Source organism: Mixophyes fleayi, chromosome 4 (genome assembly GCF_038048845.1).
Source record: "Mixophyes fleayi isolate aMixFle1 chromosome 4, aMixFle1.hap1, whole genome shotgun sequence".
In the NCBI taxonomy this organism is placed as follows: Eukaryota; Metazoa; Chordata; class Amphibia; order Anura; family Limnodynastidae; genus Mixophyes; species Mixophyes fleayi.
In genome coordinates this window covers 323,326,918-323,343,059 of record NC_134405.1, presented here as the reverse complement: position 1 = coordinate 323,343,059, position 16,142 = coordinate 323,326,918, and the positions used below count along the sequence as shown (strand labels likewise).

Sequence of the window (16,142 nt, the reverse complement as noted above, 5' to 3'; positions counted from 1 at the left end):
CTGAATCCTTCTACAAATGTGTGAGCACCATTATAATTATTATGATTAGACAGGAAATTCATCTGCATGTGGTATATTTGACTGAAGAAGGTCATGTGATGCTCATATCCAATCATGTGATGCCTTATTCAACCAGGCACATCCTACTTCTCTCAAGTCCCCCCAATCATGATACATATTGGGATATAGATGGGAGTTTCTGCCCCATATAAACCATTAAAATTCTAAATGCAAAGTAGAACAAGTTAGCAACTATATGTAACATGAATCCATCATATGAAGTTGAGGTATGAATAGCCATGTATATCTGTAAACATATATATATGAGCCACTGCTACAAATAAGCCCTTGCTTTGATTTTTACCTGGTTCTCAATATTCACTTCCTATTTGAAGTAAACTCTCCTCTGTACACAATGGAGGCAGCCATTTTGAGGCCTTAACCAACAGTCATAAGAATGTAATGTATGAATTCTCTGAGAAATTCTGACTCGGACATGAGACAATTTGGGATGTTAGTGGTTCCTCAGGAATTGATATTCTGAATAATGGTTCAGCTCACAAAATGGCTTCCTTCAATGTGAGCAGTTTATGGCTAACACTTTTATACTGTTGAGAATTGTGAATAATGTTTACATGATATGGGTAATGCTGACATTACACCATACGATAAAATTAAATAAACATATTTGTGTGTGTTATCAGGATTTACATTAGGGTTGCATTTAGCCTTGATGCTATCTTTTGTTTTGCAACTGACTATACCCTAAATTGTAAATGAAACACCCCACGTACTAATTATCCTCTCCTTCCTAAATTGTTTTTTGCCGAAACAGTTGGCAACAAGTAACGACCAATAGCAAAATCAATAAAATCAATCAATAAAATGAAAAAAAGTATATACATTTAACTTAAGTTATTTTTATGCAACCCTGGGGAGGTGGATAGATCGCCTGCATACAATTTATAACTCTGATGTTGCTGAAGGCAATTCTGATTTAGAATGTGAACCCTTTACCTTCCAAAGAGTTTTTTACACACACACACACACACACACTATACAGTATGGATGGATAGATAGATAGATAGATAGATAGATAGATAGATAATCACTGCCCTTTCCATAAATAGAATAGTAATAAATACATAAAATATATAATAATTAAATTTAGTATTAGAACTATAAATTAAGTTGACCAACCTTATGACCTTCTCTCACGAACCGACTTTTCTGTGCAGATTCCATTGGTCCTTCAGTCTTTGAATGTGCAAGGCTTGCATTAAGAACATTTAGTATTCCACTAGGGCCTATTTGTGATTTTTTCCCCCAACAAATCTCTGGTAGTTCCAAGGATAAGGGAGCTTCACTTGGATTAATGTTGATTATTCATTTCCATTTTTACTGAACTGTGATTTTCTTTTCAATCCTGGGAGCAGCTCTTATAATCACAGAAAGAACAGGTCGTGGCTCTCATTGCGTACAGACGAGAAAGGGTTAAGGGGTGAGTTTACAAGACCCAGAACCCCCCACAGACTGTCTCTTGTAGGCTTTTTCGCATTAACCATAATAAACCGAGCAGGATGTCAAGTGCAAAACGATTTTTTTTTTCCTTTACCTTGCGTGTCTGACACAAAAAACATAACAAGGGAGCTTTGATACATTAACCGAGCTGAGCATATGTTGAACATTAATCAAACAGCCCAGAATATAATGAGTTATGAAGATCATTGCTAGTATATCACAGTTTGGTTGTACGCTATAAACTTGGAATAAAAAAAAATTCTCTGAGCACTTATTTAAAAAAAAAAAAAAACTTAACCTTAGAAATGTTTTCAGCTTTCATTATACAGCGGGGTTCTGCTGTTTAAAATATTAACTGGAAAAAAAAATTCCATCTGATACTAAAAAAGGACTAAACTGAGGTTCTGTAACATTACATTTTAATAAAGTATTTTGTAAAGAAATATATCTACATTAATAAATTAAGGCTCACATATATATACATACAACCATACAATATTTTCTCAGAAAAAAAAATATATTTCCTGCTATTCAAGAGCACCAAATTCACTGCACATACTAGATTTACTGTAACGTTGTCCACAACAAGTGAGGAAATATTCCACAAAATTTAAGTTTGTGAATGTATAAATATATATATATATATATATATATATATATATATATATATATATATTTCTGTACCAATATAGTGTCCATTAAAATGTTTGTACAATATATTTTGCAGGATGTTAACTGAAATTTCGAGTACCTATCTAAAAAAAAATCTTGTGTACAATGTGCCCCTTGTTCCCTGCAATTATGTTGCATTTTTTTGTAATCCAACTTTTAAAAAATAAAATATCTTTTTATATTTAAATGGAAAAAAATCTCACTCCAACAATTAGCAATTATCAGTTAGAAAATATATTAATTACTTGAAATACTGCAAAAGTCAGTATCAAAAAGTATTTTTTTCCCACAGCAAATACTGTTCGGATGCTACCTAGAGAGACGACAAAATTCTCTACAGTATTGTAAAATGTATCTTTTAAAAAAAAAATATCCCTTGTTTGATGGTCTTTGCTACTTTGTTCATTGGTGTTAGGTTGATGACCTTACAGGTCTGTTTCCCTGTTTGTGTCGAGACATAGAGCATATAAGGACTTTCTAAGATCCACGTTGCTCTTGGCTTTGAGGTTTGTCTTTTCTAAAGAGCCAGTGCCGTTATTGATGCCTTCCACGTTTTCCAAGTGCACTACAGACTTGTTGAGGGATGATTTACTGGTACTTCTCTTAAGTTCTCCAGCACAACTACCGTGCCCACTGCTTGGCTCCTCCTTGAGAATGACCTGTTCTTCATGGTCAGTCTCTCTATGGTAGAAATAATTGAAATTTGAGACAATGACAGGAACAGGTAAAGCTATGGTAAGTACACCTGCGATGGCACACAAAGAACCCACGATTTTGCCCCCAACAGTGACTGGCCTCATGTCCCCATAGCCCACTGTGGTCATGGTGACCACTGCCCACCAGAAAGCATCAGGGATACTGGAGAAATGAGAATCTGGATCGTCAGCTTCAGCAAAGTAAACTGCGCTGGAAAACAAGATAACTCCAATGAAGAGGAAGAATATCAGCAACCCCAATTCCCTCATGCTGGCTTTTAATGTCTGCCCCAATATCTGGAGTCCTTTAGAGTGCCTGGACAACTTGAATATCCTGAAGACCCTGACCAAGCGGATGACCCTCAGGATGGCCAGAGACATGGCCTGCTGCCCGTTGTTAGTCTGTTGCTCAGCCAGCTCTGTGCCCAGGGTTATAAAGTAAGGGATGATGGCCACAATGTCAATGATGTTCATGATGTTCTTGGAGAAGTCAGACTTGCTGGGGCAGGCGAAGAACCTGACCAGGAGCTCGAAGGTGAACCAGATGACACAGGTGGTCTCGATAATGAAGAACGGATCTGTCAGGCCACTGGGAGGCGGAGGCTGCTGGGTATCATTCAGCACCTTGGAGAGCGTCGGGGGCAGCTCGTTCTCATCCCTGAACTCGGGCAGGGTCTCCAGGCAGAAGGTGATGATGGAGATGAGGATGACCAGGACAGAGACTATGGCAATGCCCCTGGCAGAGCTGGAACTCTCCGGGTACTCAAATATAAGCCACACTTGGCGTTGGAACTCGTTTCGGGGCAGGGGCTTCTCCTCGTCTTTCAGGAAGCCCTCGTCCTCCCTGAACCTCTCCATGGCTTCCTCCCCCAACTCATAGAAGCGGATTTCGTCGGCGAACACATCAATGGAAACGTTGACCGGCCGTCGGATTTTGCCCCCAGACTGGTAGAAGTAGAGGATGCCATCAAAGCTGGGTCTGTTGCGATCAAAAAAGTATTCATTCCTCAGGGGGTCAAAAAACCTCATCCTCTTCTCCGGGTCCCCCAGCAAAGTGTCCGGGAACTGGTTGAGTGTGGACAGCTGGGTCTCGAACCTCAAGCCGGCGATGTTGATGATGACCCTCTGGTTGCTCTCATGGTCCATGATGCCCATGTCAAAGTGGTGGTCCTCCTCCTCCTCGGGGTGGTGATGGTGGGCATGGGGTTCCTCTTCATCCAACCTGATCACCGTCTCAATATCACAGTCCTTGATGTTACTGCCAGGATAGCTCATGATCATGTCGCTGCTTTGCAAGCGATCGCCCACACCACCTCCTCCTCCACCTCCTCCTCCACCTCCTCCTCCTTCTTGCCCGGTCCCTGGTGGCTGATATTGCTGCTGCTGCTGCTGCTGATGTTGTGGTCGCTGCTGACAGCTTTCCCCAACGACTCCTTCTCTCCCCTGACTGTAATCGTTCAGCCAAGATGGTGCCCTGGGGATTTGGAGCAGATCCCTCCTGTTTGCTGTGCTGCCTGCGATGGCAGCGACTCCATCGTCTGCGCTGCCAGCTCCAGCTGGGGCCCCTCCGTTCTCCAAACTCACCAAAGCAATCTCCATTCCGAAACCATGAAATATTCATCAGCCCCAATCATTCTGCAGGATTGTCACAGATCCTCCTCCCCTGCTAGAGATAGAGACACACAGAGGGGGGTGGTGGTGGTGGTGGTGGGGGGTGTAGGATGCAGCACCTCCAAAATTAAAATGCTGAACAGATATAATATAAAAGTACTCGTCAGAAAGTAGGTCCTGAGCAACCCTCTGTGAGCACAAATAACACCAGGAGAGGGAACCCGGATGAGAGACCAATCATTAATCTTGACGTCAAAGATGCTTGTTCTCCCAATGCATAGTTACCAGGCATCTCTTTGAAGCAGATGCCTCTCTTTCCAGCGAGCAATCTGTTTCCTCTCTCTTTCCCTCTCTATCCTCCTAGTTCTCTATTAATATAATAGGGGAGGGGTGAGCAGACACCCCATGAACTTGAGTGGGAGCCCCTATACATCCCCTGCCACAAAATCACAACAGGTACCAAGAAATTCCAGAATATTGTATATACATTTAAATGCCTTACTAAGTATGTGCTCCATTCATAGGGATGTTATTTTAAGCTTAGTGTCTGTCACAGCTGGGGAGTAGTTAACACTGCCTTTTCTGTAAGGGGAGGGGGAGCTGGGGGAGTTGTATATCACTGTCGTTGTATAGCAATGCTAAGTATTCAAATGGAGACACCAACTTAGGGAAAGATGCACGCCAGCAAAAAGACAATAGGGTACTGGATTATATTTAGGTGTGAAATGTATAGAAGGCAGGGGGTATGTCTTGTACAACAGATGGATTTTTTTTTTATTTTGCCTAAGTGAAGCAGTTTAAACAAGTACAAAATAAGCAGCATTTGTAAGTTTTGCTAAATGTATTATTTTATATTATTGCTATTATTATTATTATTATTATTATTATTATTATTATTATTAATAATGCTGAACAGATATAAGATATTAAGATTATTAATAATAATAATAATAATAATAATAATAATAATAATAATAGTAGGTTAATAGGCTGCTGTCAAAATTGACCCTAGTCTAACTCTCAGTCTGTGTGTGTATGTTAAGGAATTTAGACTGTAAGCTCCAATGGGGCAGGGACTGATGTGAGTGAGTTCTCTGTACAGCGCTGCGGAATTAGTGGCGCTATATAAATAACTGATGATAATGATAATAATTACGTTTGCTATCTGCAATCCTCATGAAGCCTACATTGAATGTTAATGCTATTTTCGAGTTTGTCCAATTAACCATCCTTTTTAAGACGTTGTTTAAGATTAAAAACAAAAATACTTAGGGGTAGACATCTCACACGTGGATGGAACGACTGCCATGTTTTAACCCCTGGTTGGCATGAATGCCTGACCACTTACATATATAGTAGTATTATTAGTTAACTGTCCGGCGTTGTGTGAGGAAGGAGTTCATTCTTGAGATTCACTACAGCAAGGAATTATAGACCTGTCAAAGGGATGACATAGGGTAGGAATTGGCCCCAAGTAGCATAAATACTGAGGTCCTTTATATTGAAGAAAGAGTATGGCGCTTAGTAAGCGTTAACTTGACATTACGGGGTCAGTACTTATCAGCCAGTCGGTGTTAGGGCTACGCTTTAAGGCTAATAAGGGCAGTTACTGGCAGTTGGATTTCTCTCGCCTTCTAGAAAGTTCCCTGCCCATCCGGGTCCTTTGTTTTTGTCTTATCTGTCCGCTATGTTTGCTGCTCCACTTTTTCTTCCTGAAAGGTCCAGTTGGCGGAAAGATGTCCAATCCGCGCCCATGATGCAGGGGCAAACGCAGGATTTTTAAGGGGGGGTTTCCCCCCCCCCCACCCAAAAAAATAGAGATGCTGTACTGTACAGCAGCCGCGGCGCTGTCAAAGAAGCATCTGTGGCAGTGCAATACAGTACCGCCACGGACGCTTCTGTACACTGCTGCTGGTAGGGGCAGTGTTGAGCGCCCATTCGAGAACCAGAAACCCCCCCCCCTGCGTGCGTCCCTGTGATGACACATTCGAGTGGCGCGTTGGGCACTTTCCCCTAACAAGATTGGGTGATTAGCTAGACTACCCCTTGGGGCAGATACGGGGCACCACTTGGTCAGGTGGGCCTCAGCTAATGAGCCAAAATTGGGTAAAGCTGGGCTCCACCGCCTAGACATGTCCCAATATTTGGTTCAAAGTTTTACGTTTTATGGATATGATTGAAGACTGACTGGTCTTGCTTCTAATTTGCCACCATTACCGATGAAATTTAATCTTTCAATAAAATTTGTGACCTTTCATTCGCCAAAAAGAGCGTCTGGTGTCTTTCTTTTATAGTGGTAAGATCACTCTTGGTAAGTGAAATAACGTTAAAGGGAAAAGTTATCAACCACTAGGCTAAACGTAATGTCTATACAATATGAATATACAAATTATATAACACATTTTTCCCTGTTGTGAAAAACCAAGATGGATTGCTAGGGGTGAAGGGAGGCCAGTGAAAAAAAACAACAACCCAACAACCTAAACAGATGTCATTGCCATTGAATGTTTAAAATCAGCGTGGGAAACAAAGTTACCCTGAGCTAGGTTTTCAATTCTCATGGGATTAAGCAGTACACATTTGTAATCAAGCGTATCAAATCCAACAACGATTTTCCCAGCAAGTAAAATAAAATCCTAATCTAAAGTCACCTAAAGCACTAAAAGGTGACCTTTATTTTTGTACTATTTAGAGTTTAAATGTCCCTTTGTGTCACAATGAAACTTAATGACTGTCATTTTTGAAGTAACAATATTAAATAATCATTCATTAAAACTAAATACTATGTGCGTCACAATTGTTTTTTTTTTTATTTTGAGCCAAATAGTTGCCATCAGGATTATTATGTACAAGGGAGTGTTAATGAATTGTATATAATTGTGCACAGACTTTCATTCATAGGGGCAGATTCAATTGTCGCCGTTTTCCGCGGCGTTAAAACTACTTCCGTTATTACAGTAATAGTAAGCTGGATTTCAGCTCGCGGCTCAGGGAGCTGCGAGCTGAAATCCAGTGAGAAAACTACCGTAATAAAGTTTTTTTACGTGCACTATTACCGTAATATTGGTAATAGTGCGGGCACCGCGAGATTTTCGGCGTTTACGCCGACAAATGAATGTGCCCCATAGTGTGCACATATTAGTTATAGCCCACTTAATCTGCCAGTGCTGGAATTACTACCAACTGCATAGATTTGCAGTCCTAGAAACAGTAGTGACAGGGGTCTGGGTTTCCCCATAACCCTAAAATACATTCAATAAATACAGTATATTTCTGTGCTGCTGTACTAACATGTCTGACCAGCTGGTGGTGCTGTAGAGCAATGGTTTTGGGACACCTATGTAGGGCACTGTATTTTGTATAAAGTTTCTGGGAAGGATATTTGAATTTCTATTATATTTTTGTTGCTATGCATTTGTTACTTCTAGTTGGCTCATGTGCTTTGCAACTACACCATCCATTGAAGTTTGCTGGAAAGGCATTTCTAGAGGCAATTTGACCAATGTAATAAAAAGCTTATTGGGACAATATTCCATCACTCTTATGATTAGGTTATATTAATAAATTAGGCTAAACTTGGCTGTATTTTAGGAAAAAAACTAAAAAAGTAGAGATGAGCGGGCTCGGATTCCGCTAATCCGAGCCCACCCGAACAGTGCGGATCCGAACGGGATCCGAGCACTGTTCAGATATTTCCGGCGGGCAAAAAATTGAAAATGAGGCTCTGTCGTCCAAGTCTCGCATAGAATCTCGCGAGGGGTGGGAGGGAGGGCCCAGAACAATTCCATCTTGTACCTCTTTTTTTGGCATTATGTGCTCAAGCTACCTCGGTGCAACCTTTTGGCCTAAAAACAATACTGTGAGGTGTTCAGAATAGACTGGGAATTAGTGGAAATGATTGTTATTGAATCTTATTGAGGTTAATAATAGCGTAGGAGTGAAAAAAAAAACCACAAAACTGGTTTTTAGCACTTTTTATGTTTTTTTCAAAATAAATCCGAATCCAAAACCTTAAATCCGAACCAAAACCTTTCGTCAGGTGTTTTGCAAAACAAATCCAAACCCAAAACCTCAAACAAATCCGAATCCAAAACACAAAACACGAGACACCAAAAGTGGCCGGTGCACATCCCTATAAAAAAGTGAAAAGTTGAAATTAATAAATGGGTCATCTCAAAAACCACATAAACTGGTGGGAGGTTGGATTTTGGTGTGACATTTTTATTCTCTACATTATGGCGTATTGACCTGGTATTTTATTCACTTGAATGTAGACCTAGGGCTAGATTTACTAAGCTGCGGGTTTGAAAAAGTGGGGATGTTGCCTATAGCAACCAATCAGATTCTAGCTTTCATTTATTTAGTACCTTCTACAAAATGACAGCTAAAATCTGATTGGTTGCTATAGGCAACATCCCCACTTTTTCAAACCCGCAGCTTAGTAAATCTAGCCCCAAATGTCTAGCCTCAAGGCAGTGTTATGATATTCTGCTAACAAAGAGATGGCATTGGAAGCAGATGAAACAGACTGGTAGAACAATCCCGGACAGAAAGTCGGATGGCAGTGTAATAAAATATCCAATTCTTACTAGTAAAACAAAAAGGAATTGGATGCGAATGAATGAAACAGAGCGGCAGAGTAACGGCTGGAGAGGGTGGCGGTGCAGATATAGGTGGGCAAACCCCAGCATTACTTCATAATAGTACAATAAGACGGCATTGGACGTAAATGAAGAGCAAAAAAAGAGCAGCTTCAGCTAAATAGTAGGATGACAATTGAAAGATAATGAACACTGAATTAGGGTTCAGAATTACAGTGGGCATCTTCCTCAATTATGAAAAATGAAAAGTTGCCAACAATGACTCCTAACAAGTAACAAATATACTGGCTGAGCAATGAAAAAATATATATATTTATTACATAAAATCAAAAAATCAAACTATATATATATATATATATATATATATATATTATTATTATTATTATTATTATTATTATTATTATTATCATTTATTTGTTAGGCGCCACAAGGTGTCCGCAGCACCGTACATAGTACAAACAGTAAACCATACAGGGTTAGACAGTACAGAACAGTAAACACAAAGTACCAGTGCTTCAGAAACTCCGGGACAGACAAATGGAGTGAGGGCGGAGCAGAAGAACAGGTGGGGAGACATGAGGGAAGAAGTGCCCTGCTCAAACGAGCTTACATCCTAAGGGAGGGTGGACGAAACAGACACAAGCGGGAGAGGTGATACCAGGGGAGAGAGGGAAGAGTGAGCAGAGTAGGTGAGGGGTTAGGTGGATGATTGGTAGGCTTTAAGGAACAGGTGAGTTTTAAGTGCTCGTTTGAAGGAGCACTGCTTGGGAGTGAGACGGATGGAGCGAGGGAGGTCATTCCAGTGTAGGGGGGCAGCTCGGGAGAAGTCTTGGATTCTGGAGTGGGAAGTGGTAATGAGAGTGGAAGAGAGGCGACGGTCAGTGGCAGAGCGCAGGGATCGGGCAGGAGTGTGAATGGTGAGGAGGTCAGAGATGTAGGGGGTAGTAGACTGGGAGAGAGCTTTGTAAGTGGTGGTAAGGAGTTTGAAGAGGATTCTGTAGGGGATGGGGAGCCAGTGTAGGGCAAGGCAGAGAGGGGAAGCAGAGGAGGAGCGGCGTGAGAGAAAGATGAGTCGCGCAGCCGCATTGAGTACAGAGCGGAGGGGGGCGAGATGAGAGAGGGGGAGGCCAGTGAGGAGAAGGTTGCAGTAGTCGAGGCAGGAGATGATGAGTGCATGGATGATGGTTTTGGTGGCGTCTTGTGAGAGGAAGGGTCGGATGCGGGCTATGTTGCGAAGTTGGAGTCTACAGGCTTGGGCAAGGGATTGGACATGGGGGGCAAAAGAGAAAGAGGAGTCAAGGGTGACACCCAGGCAACGGAGTTGGGTAACAGAGGAGATGGTGGTGTTGTTAACAACGATAGAGAGGTTGTGGTGGGAGGGGAGTTTGGGGGGAGGAAAGACAATGAATTCAGTTTTGGAGATGTTAATTTTGAGAAAGCAGGAGGACATCCAGGAGGAGATGGCAGAGAGGCAGTCAGATACGCGAGAGTTAAGGGAGGAAAAGAGATCAGGAGAAGAGATGTAGAGTTGAATGTCGTCAGCATACAGGTGATACTGAAGACCAAAGGAGGAGATGAGCGCACCAAGGGAGGAAGTGTATAGCGAAAAGAGTAAAGGGCCGATATATATATATATATATATATATATATATATATATATATATATATACACACATACAATATACACATACTGTATACTTATTTTGACTAATGGTAGGTACCTCTTTGTACAGTGCAAGCCTCTGGAATTGGCCGGCTCTCCTTGTGCGACTCCTTTTGTGGTGTCTTGTTGCGCCCTTGTTCTCACCCCTAAAGCTAATAGAGGGTTTATCCGATTCAGTTACATTAAAATCACTGTCACTATGTGATGTTTGAGCTTTGCTACTGAAGCCTTCCACCCTGGGGAATCTCCTATATTTTCCTTGTTGAAAGCTCCTCAGCCCCTTCTCGGTCCACGTTCCTGATAACCAGCGGACAATCTTGCTGCTCTCATAATCCTGATTCACGTGGTTGAGTTGGGACTTTTTAGAATTTAATTACCTCTCTCATCTAGGATTCACTCAGAGTCTGGATCAAAGTTGTCCAATTGGAGGTTATGTCATTTTCCAGAGTTGATTTATGCTTGCTTTGAAAGTGTAAGATTTTTTTTTTTTTGCAATCTGTCATTCCTCGCTTGACAGTCAGCATTAGATGAAATGGACACTTACTGAGAATCCATCGTCTGCAAAAATTCTGGTTGAATCTTCCAAACAACTCCTAGAAATAATTACGTAGATACAGAGTAATATAACCCCATGCAAATGATTAGGATATTAGAAGCAGGGTCGGACTGTGGTTTAAAGGGTTCAACCATGGAAAGTAGGGTCCCACAAAATAGCGCACTACTGGAGGGTGCTTGACCAGTTCACAGAGAGAGCATGGCTTGCCTGCAGTGAGCACTTTATTAGTCCTCCCAAAACTTAGCTTTCCCCCCACCATACCTCTGTATGCAGCGTGTACCAGTGTTTGATTGGGATCAGCTGCCTATATTCAAAGCAGAGCTAAGGAGGAGGCCAGGAAGAGGTGTGAGGTACGGGACATCAGACATTGAGGTCCACCGTGGATTTACTGATTACCCTATGGGTCAAACCACCAGTGATTAGAAGTAATCAGGGTTTGTTACCGTATATCGGTGCTTAGGGGTATATTTACTAAACTGCAGGTTTGAAAAAGTGGAGATGTTGCCTATAGCAACCAATCAGATTTTAGCTGTCATTTTGAAGAATGTACTAAATCAATCATACTTACCAACTCTTCCGTAATGTCCGGGAGACTCCTGGAATCCGGGTCGGTCTGCCAGACTCCCGGGAGAGCAGACGAGTCTCCCGCATCGTGCAATTCCCCGGCCAAAATAACGCGATTCACTGTAAATTGCGTCATTTTGGCCACGCCCAAAACGTCATTACCGTCGCAGGGGCGGGGGAACAAAGACGCGCCCTGCCCCCTCCCGCCCACTAGTCACGCCCCTCTCCCGGACTGCACTGCTTGAGAGTAGGCAAGTATGAAATAAATGATAATTACAATCTGAGTGGTTGCTATAGGCAACATCTCTACTTTTTTCAATCCCGCTGTTTAGTAAATATACCCCATAGTATTTATGTTTGTCATCACCACTTTTTATAAATAAAATGTAATTATTAATCTCACTGAGCGACCAACACCTGCTGGTTATGTTTGACAAATTCTTACATTGCTACAGTCTGGAGGGTGAAGAGAACATAGTTTAACATTACAAAAATTAGGTGCAGAGTTTCAGGGTAGGATATACAGACTGTTTGATCCCATAAGTGGAATTAACAATATTCCTTCCAGGTATTTGGCTGCACTAGCAGACATATAAATATAAAACAGGAAAAATGTGTTCCTGGGTATAGAAAGACATCCGGTGGCATCTGGACACGGAAGTAGACATAGATCAAAGTGTCACAGAAGTCGTCATATGATACATTACGAGTTCTTTTCAGTTTATGTCTTTAAAGATAGCAAGTGGTAAATAGACATGTAATAATAGCTAGCTGGCATGAGGCCTGACATGTAATACGCCTGTAAATGTCAGGTACCAAAAACACAGCCTCATAAATGTCCCAATAAAGCTGCAAGAGATAATGGATGAATAAAGTCTGCACGCAACTTGCGTTTTGAAAACAAGCTCAGAACTTGACCGTAGTTCCGACCGTATTCAAATCCAAGCGGATCTCAAGACGCGTTTATGAGCATAAGTACGTTCTGCCTAAACGGTACTTGTCTAATGTAGACGGACAGAACAGACTACAGTATACGCACATGGGTATGGCTCTCACATGAGAGCGCATAGAAAAAATATATATTATAAAATAAGCTGGTGCAAATGATACGGCTGTAACCAACCGTACTTACTAGAAACCCAGGACTTGAATTGACCGCATCTGTGTTGGAACATTCTCGGCACGCCCATAGGGGTACATTTACTAAACTGCTGGTTTAAAAAAGTGGAGATGTTGCCTTTAGCAACCAATCAGATTCTAGCTGTCATTTTGTAGAGTGCACTAAATAAATAGCTAGATTCTGATTGGTTGCTATAGGCAACATCTCCACTTTTTCCAACCCGCAGTTTAGTAAATCTAGCCCTTAGTGTATATTGCCTACATTAGTCCGCCCCTTCGCTCCCTCGTTTCAACTCTCAAGTACTAGGCAGCCGTGTTACATGCGTTCAATCAATGTATTGCATGCAATTGTGTTCATTGGGGTAAGGTCCATTTCTGAGTTATTTCACACAAGATGCGCTACACAAATAGACTTACATCTGAATAAGAATCAGTCCCAGTATCTGCAATTTTGTTTCTGTATAAATTGAAGCAGTGAAGCATCACTGGTATGGCGGTTTTTGTACAGGTGTCACCGGCAAGGCTGCTTATATGTAGGTGAAGGTACTGTACTGGCAGAGGTTGCCTTATACTTAATGATACCTAAGACAATCATTTTGCATTGTTGTATCTGCCTCACTAATAGCATGTACAAAACTGGGGCATAATAAAAATGTAAATATAAAATACAGATCATTAAAGTACTGATGTACAAAGACATTAATTAAGAAGGATCTATATTATCATGTGTCCCTACATACACTATCTCTTCTTCGGATGCCTGACAACCCCCGTAGCCAACACTTGCCCATGGTAATATACAATATATGCGTACAATGCTTTCTAGCACGGTCAATACATACAGATATGTGAAAGGCCATCAATGAGGTGGGGTGTGTGTGTGGGAACGAGCAACGAGTCATAGGCATAGGCAAACCAACTGGGGTTTCCTAGTGCCTGGAAACCCTTCTCCAAGCCTGAGGATACTGTATAATTGAGGTGGCTGGACCCTGCCCCCACTTCACACAGTTCTGCTTAAAAAGGGAGAGCTGCGTGCACCTAACAGTAGTGCCGCAGCATTGCCCATGTATATTATGGGGATAGGAAGAGTTGAAGTGCAGCCAAGCACTGTCTAATATTATAGGCACGCCCCCATGCATGCTGGTCACGCCCACTGGTGGCATGGTGTGTAAATCCCCATGTGCAAATCCTGCGGTTGCCCCTGATCGGGGTAGCAAGCATTTACATCTTGTCTGACTGCAGGGTAAAAGCAACTCCTGCCTTAACCTATCCAGCTAAATATTTTCCTGACATCAGTTAGTTTCAAACATCCAGCACAGAACTAGTTATTATTGGAGAGTTTATTGTAGACGAAATGTACACAACAATGCAGAACACATATCACGTGTTTAGGCTCTGCCCTCTCAATACATGCATGGGTGAAGCATGACTGGTTGGTCATGGAACGCTGTGTGACATACAAATACCCCTGTACTGCATTATTGGACTGAAATAAACTCACTCTGAGCTCGATTCTCTAAGACACGCAAAACCAACGCAATCCGGGCATACGAACGTCTGTATACAACTGAAATTAGATCTTAAGAAACGTCTCTTGTTAAATACGGATGTAGGTACCCTCTGCATCTATCTATAATATAAATGTCTAGTGGCGTGTGTTAGTCTGTCTGTCTGTGTGTGTGTGTGTGTGGGGAAAAAATAAAACCAAGCTGCAGCGCCACCTGCTGGGCGGAGTTATACACTGACCTACTAAATTCTTAGTGTGTGTGGAAAAAAAAATCAGAAAGGGCTGAAATTTGGTATACTAAGATGTTTTTAATTTGTTAATTTAATTTGTTAATTGTTAAAAGTGTTTATAAAGATTTTAAAAAAATATATATATATTTCTTGAAGGAGAAGTGACAGTTGGGAGTGGTTGGTGGTTGCCGGGGGTGACAGTGGGGAGTTACGGTGGGAAGTAACGCTCTTCCCCTGAGGAGGCCTGGGCTATGGCCCAAATGCATGACAAGAACCTTTTTAACACCTTAAGTAGCTTGATTTGACTAGAATGCATGAGTATCATCCACGGGTTAACTTGTATATATATATATGTACCTGCCATATTGAGAGACGAAAACAACACACTGCTGTATGCGTACAATACATATGTTCAATATAAATATATTATATTATTATATACGTGATCCTAATAAGTGATATTATATACGTGACCAATAATTAGCAAGTCATACCTAATCCCTATATTATAAAATATATATATATATATGTACCTGCCATATTGAGAGACGAAAACAACACACTGCTGTATGCGTACAATACATATGTTCAATATAAAGTCCAAACAAAAAACATTTTGACGTATTATCACCTGTTTATAATATAGTAATTAATGGAAAGACGTAAATACATTTCTCAGGATGTAATTAAAGTCTACAGTACACAGGGGAGGGCTGCCAAATTTTAGCCCAGGGGACAAGACTCGACTCAGCAGCCTATTAGAAACATTTTAAAGAAAAATAAATGCAGGTGGCCCAGTGACCCAGCCCAAGGTAGCCCACTATGGGACCGGCCCCCTACCCAGCCTTCCCCTGACTGTACATAAAATACATTTTTACATTTGCTCCTGATTGCAAACACATGTTCTAGCGTACACCCTCGACCGTCATCACTATCATTTAGCACTTACATCTGCCCTGAAGTTGGTGCAAAAGATACGTCAGTAATCACGTACCTTAGAGACGCCCAAAGATCGGGCGCTGCTGCATGCGCAATCAAGTTTGTCACCCCCCTTACTGTACATTGACTATGTGCGTACATCCAGCCCCCTCCCCGTTACGCCCATGAATTGTAGGCTGTCGTAAGTGTCCTTTGGGCTTGAAGTTGAATTGCATACACTTGTGTTCCATGGCGTGTAGTCCATTTATGGGCATGCGCACAGCAAATTAACGCAAAATATGGTAAATTTCACCATTTACGTTCCTTAATGAATCAAGCCCACTATCTGCAAACTCTAATATAAGGTATACGGTATATTTAACCAACAATAAATGCCAGGAAAGTAATTATTTTATATATGTGATGCTTAGAGACTATATTTATTAGTATTTAAGAGAGCTTTGGAGTTGACCCTTTATAAGAGG

At 41.5% G+C, this 16,142-nt stretch overlaps 1 protein-coding gene across 1 annotated transcript in view; it reads right to left on the bottom strand.

Moving 5' to 3' along the window:
• The window catches only part of LOC142153012 (potassium voltage-gated channel subfamily A member 1-like), an 80,964-nt gene extending 76,163 nt beyond the window's left edge, over window positions 1–4,801 (bottom strand). Inside the window, exon 1 of the mRNA XM_075210217.1 lies at window positions 1,201–4,801. Within this exon, the coding sequence (XP_075066318.1) occupies window positions 2,619–4,487 (1,869 nt within the window). The 5' untranslated portion in view covers window positions 4,488–4,801 and the 3' untranslated portion in view covers window positions 1,201–2,618. The remainder of the gene's footprint in view (window positions 1–1,200) is intronic.
• Window positions 4,802–16,142: the final 11,341 nt, after the last annotated feature.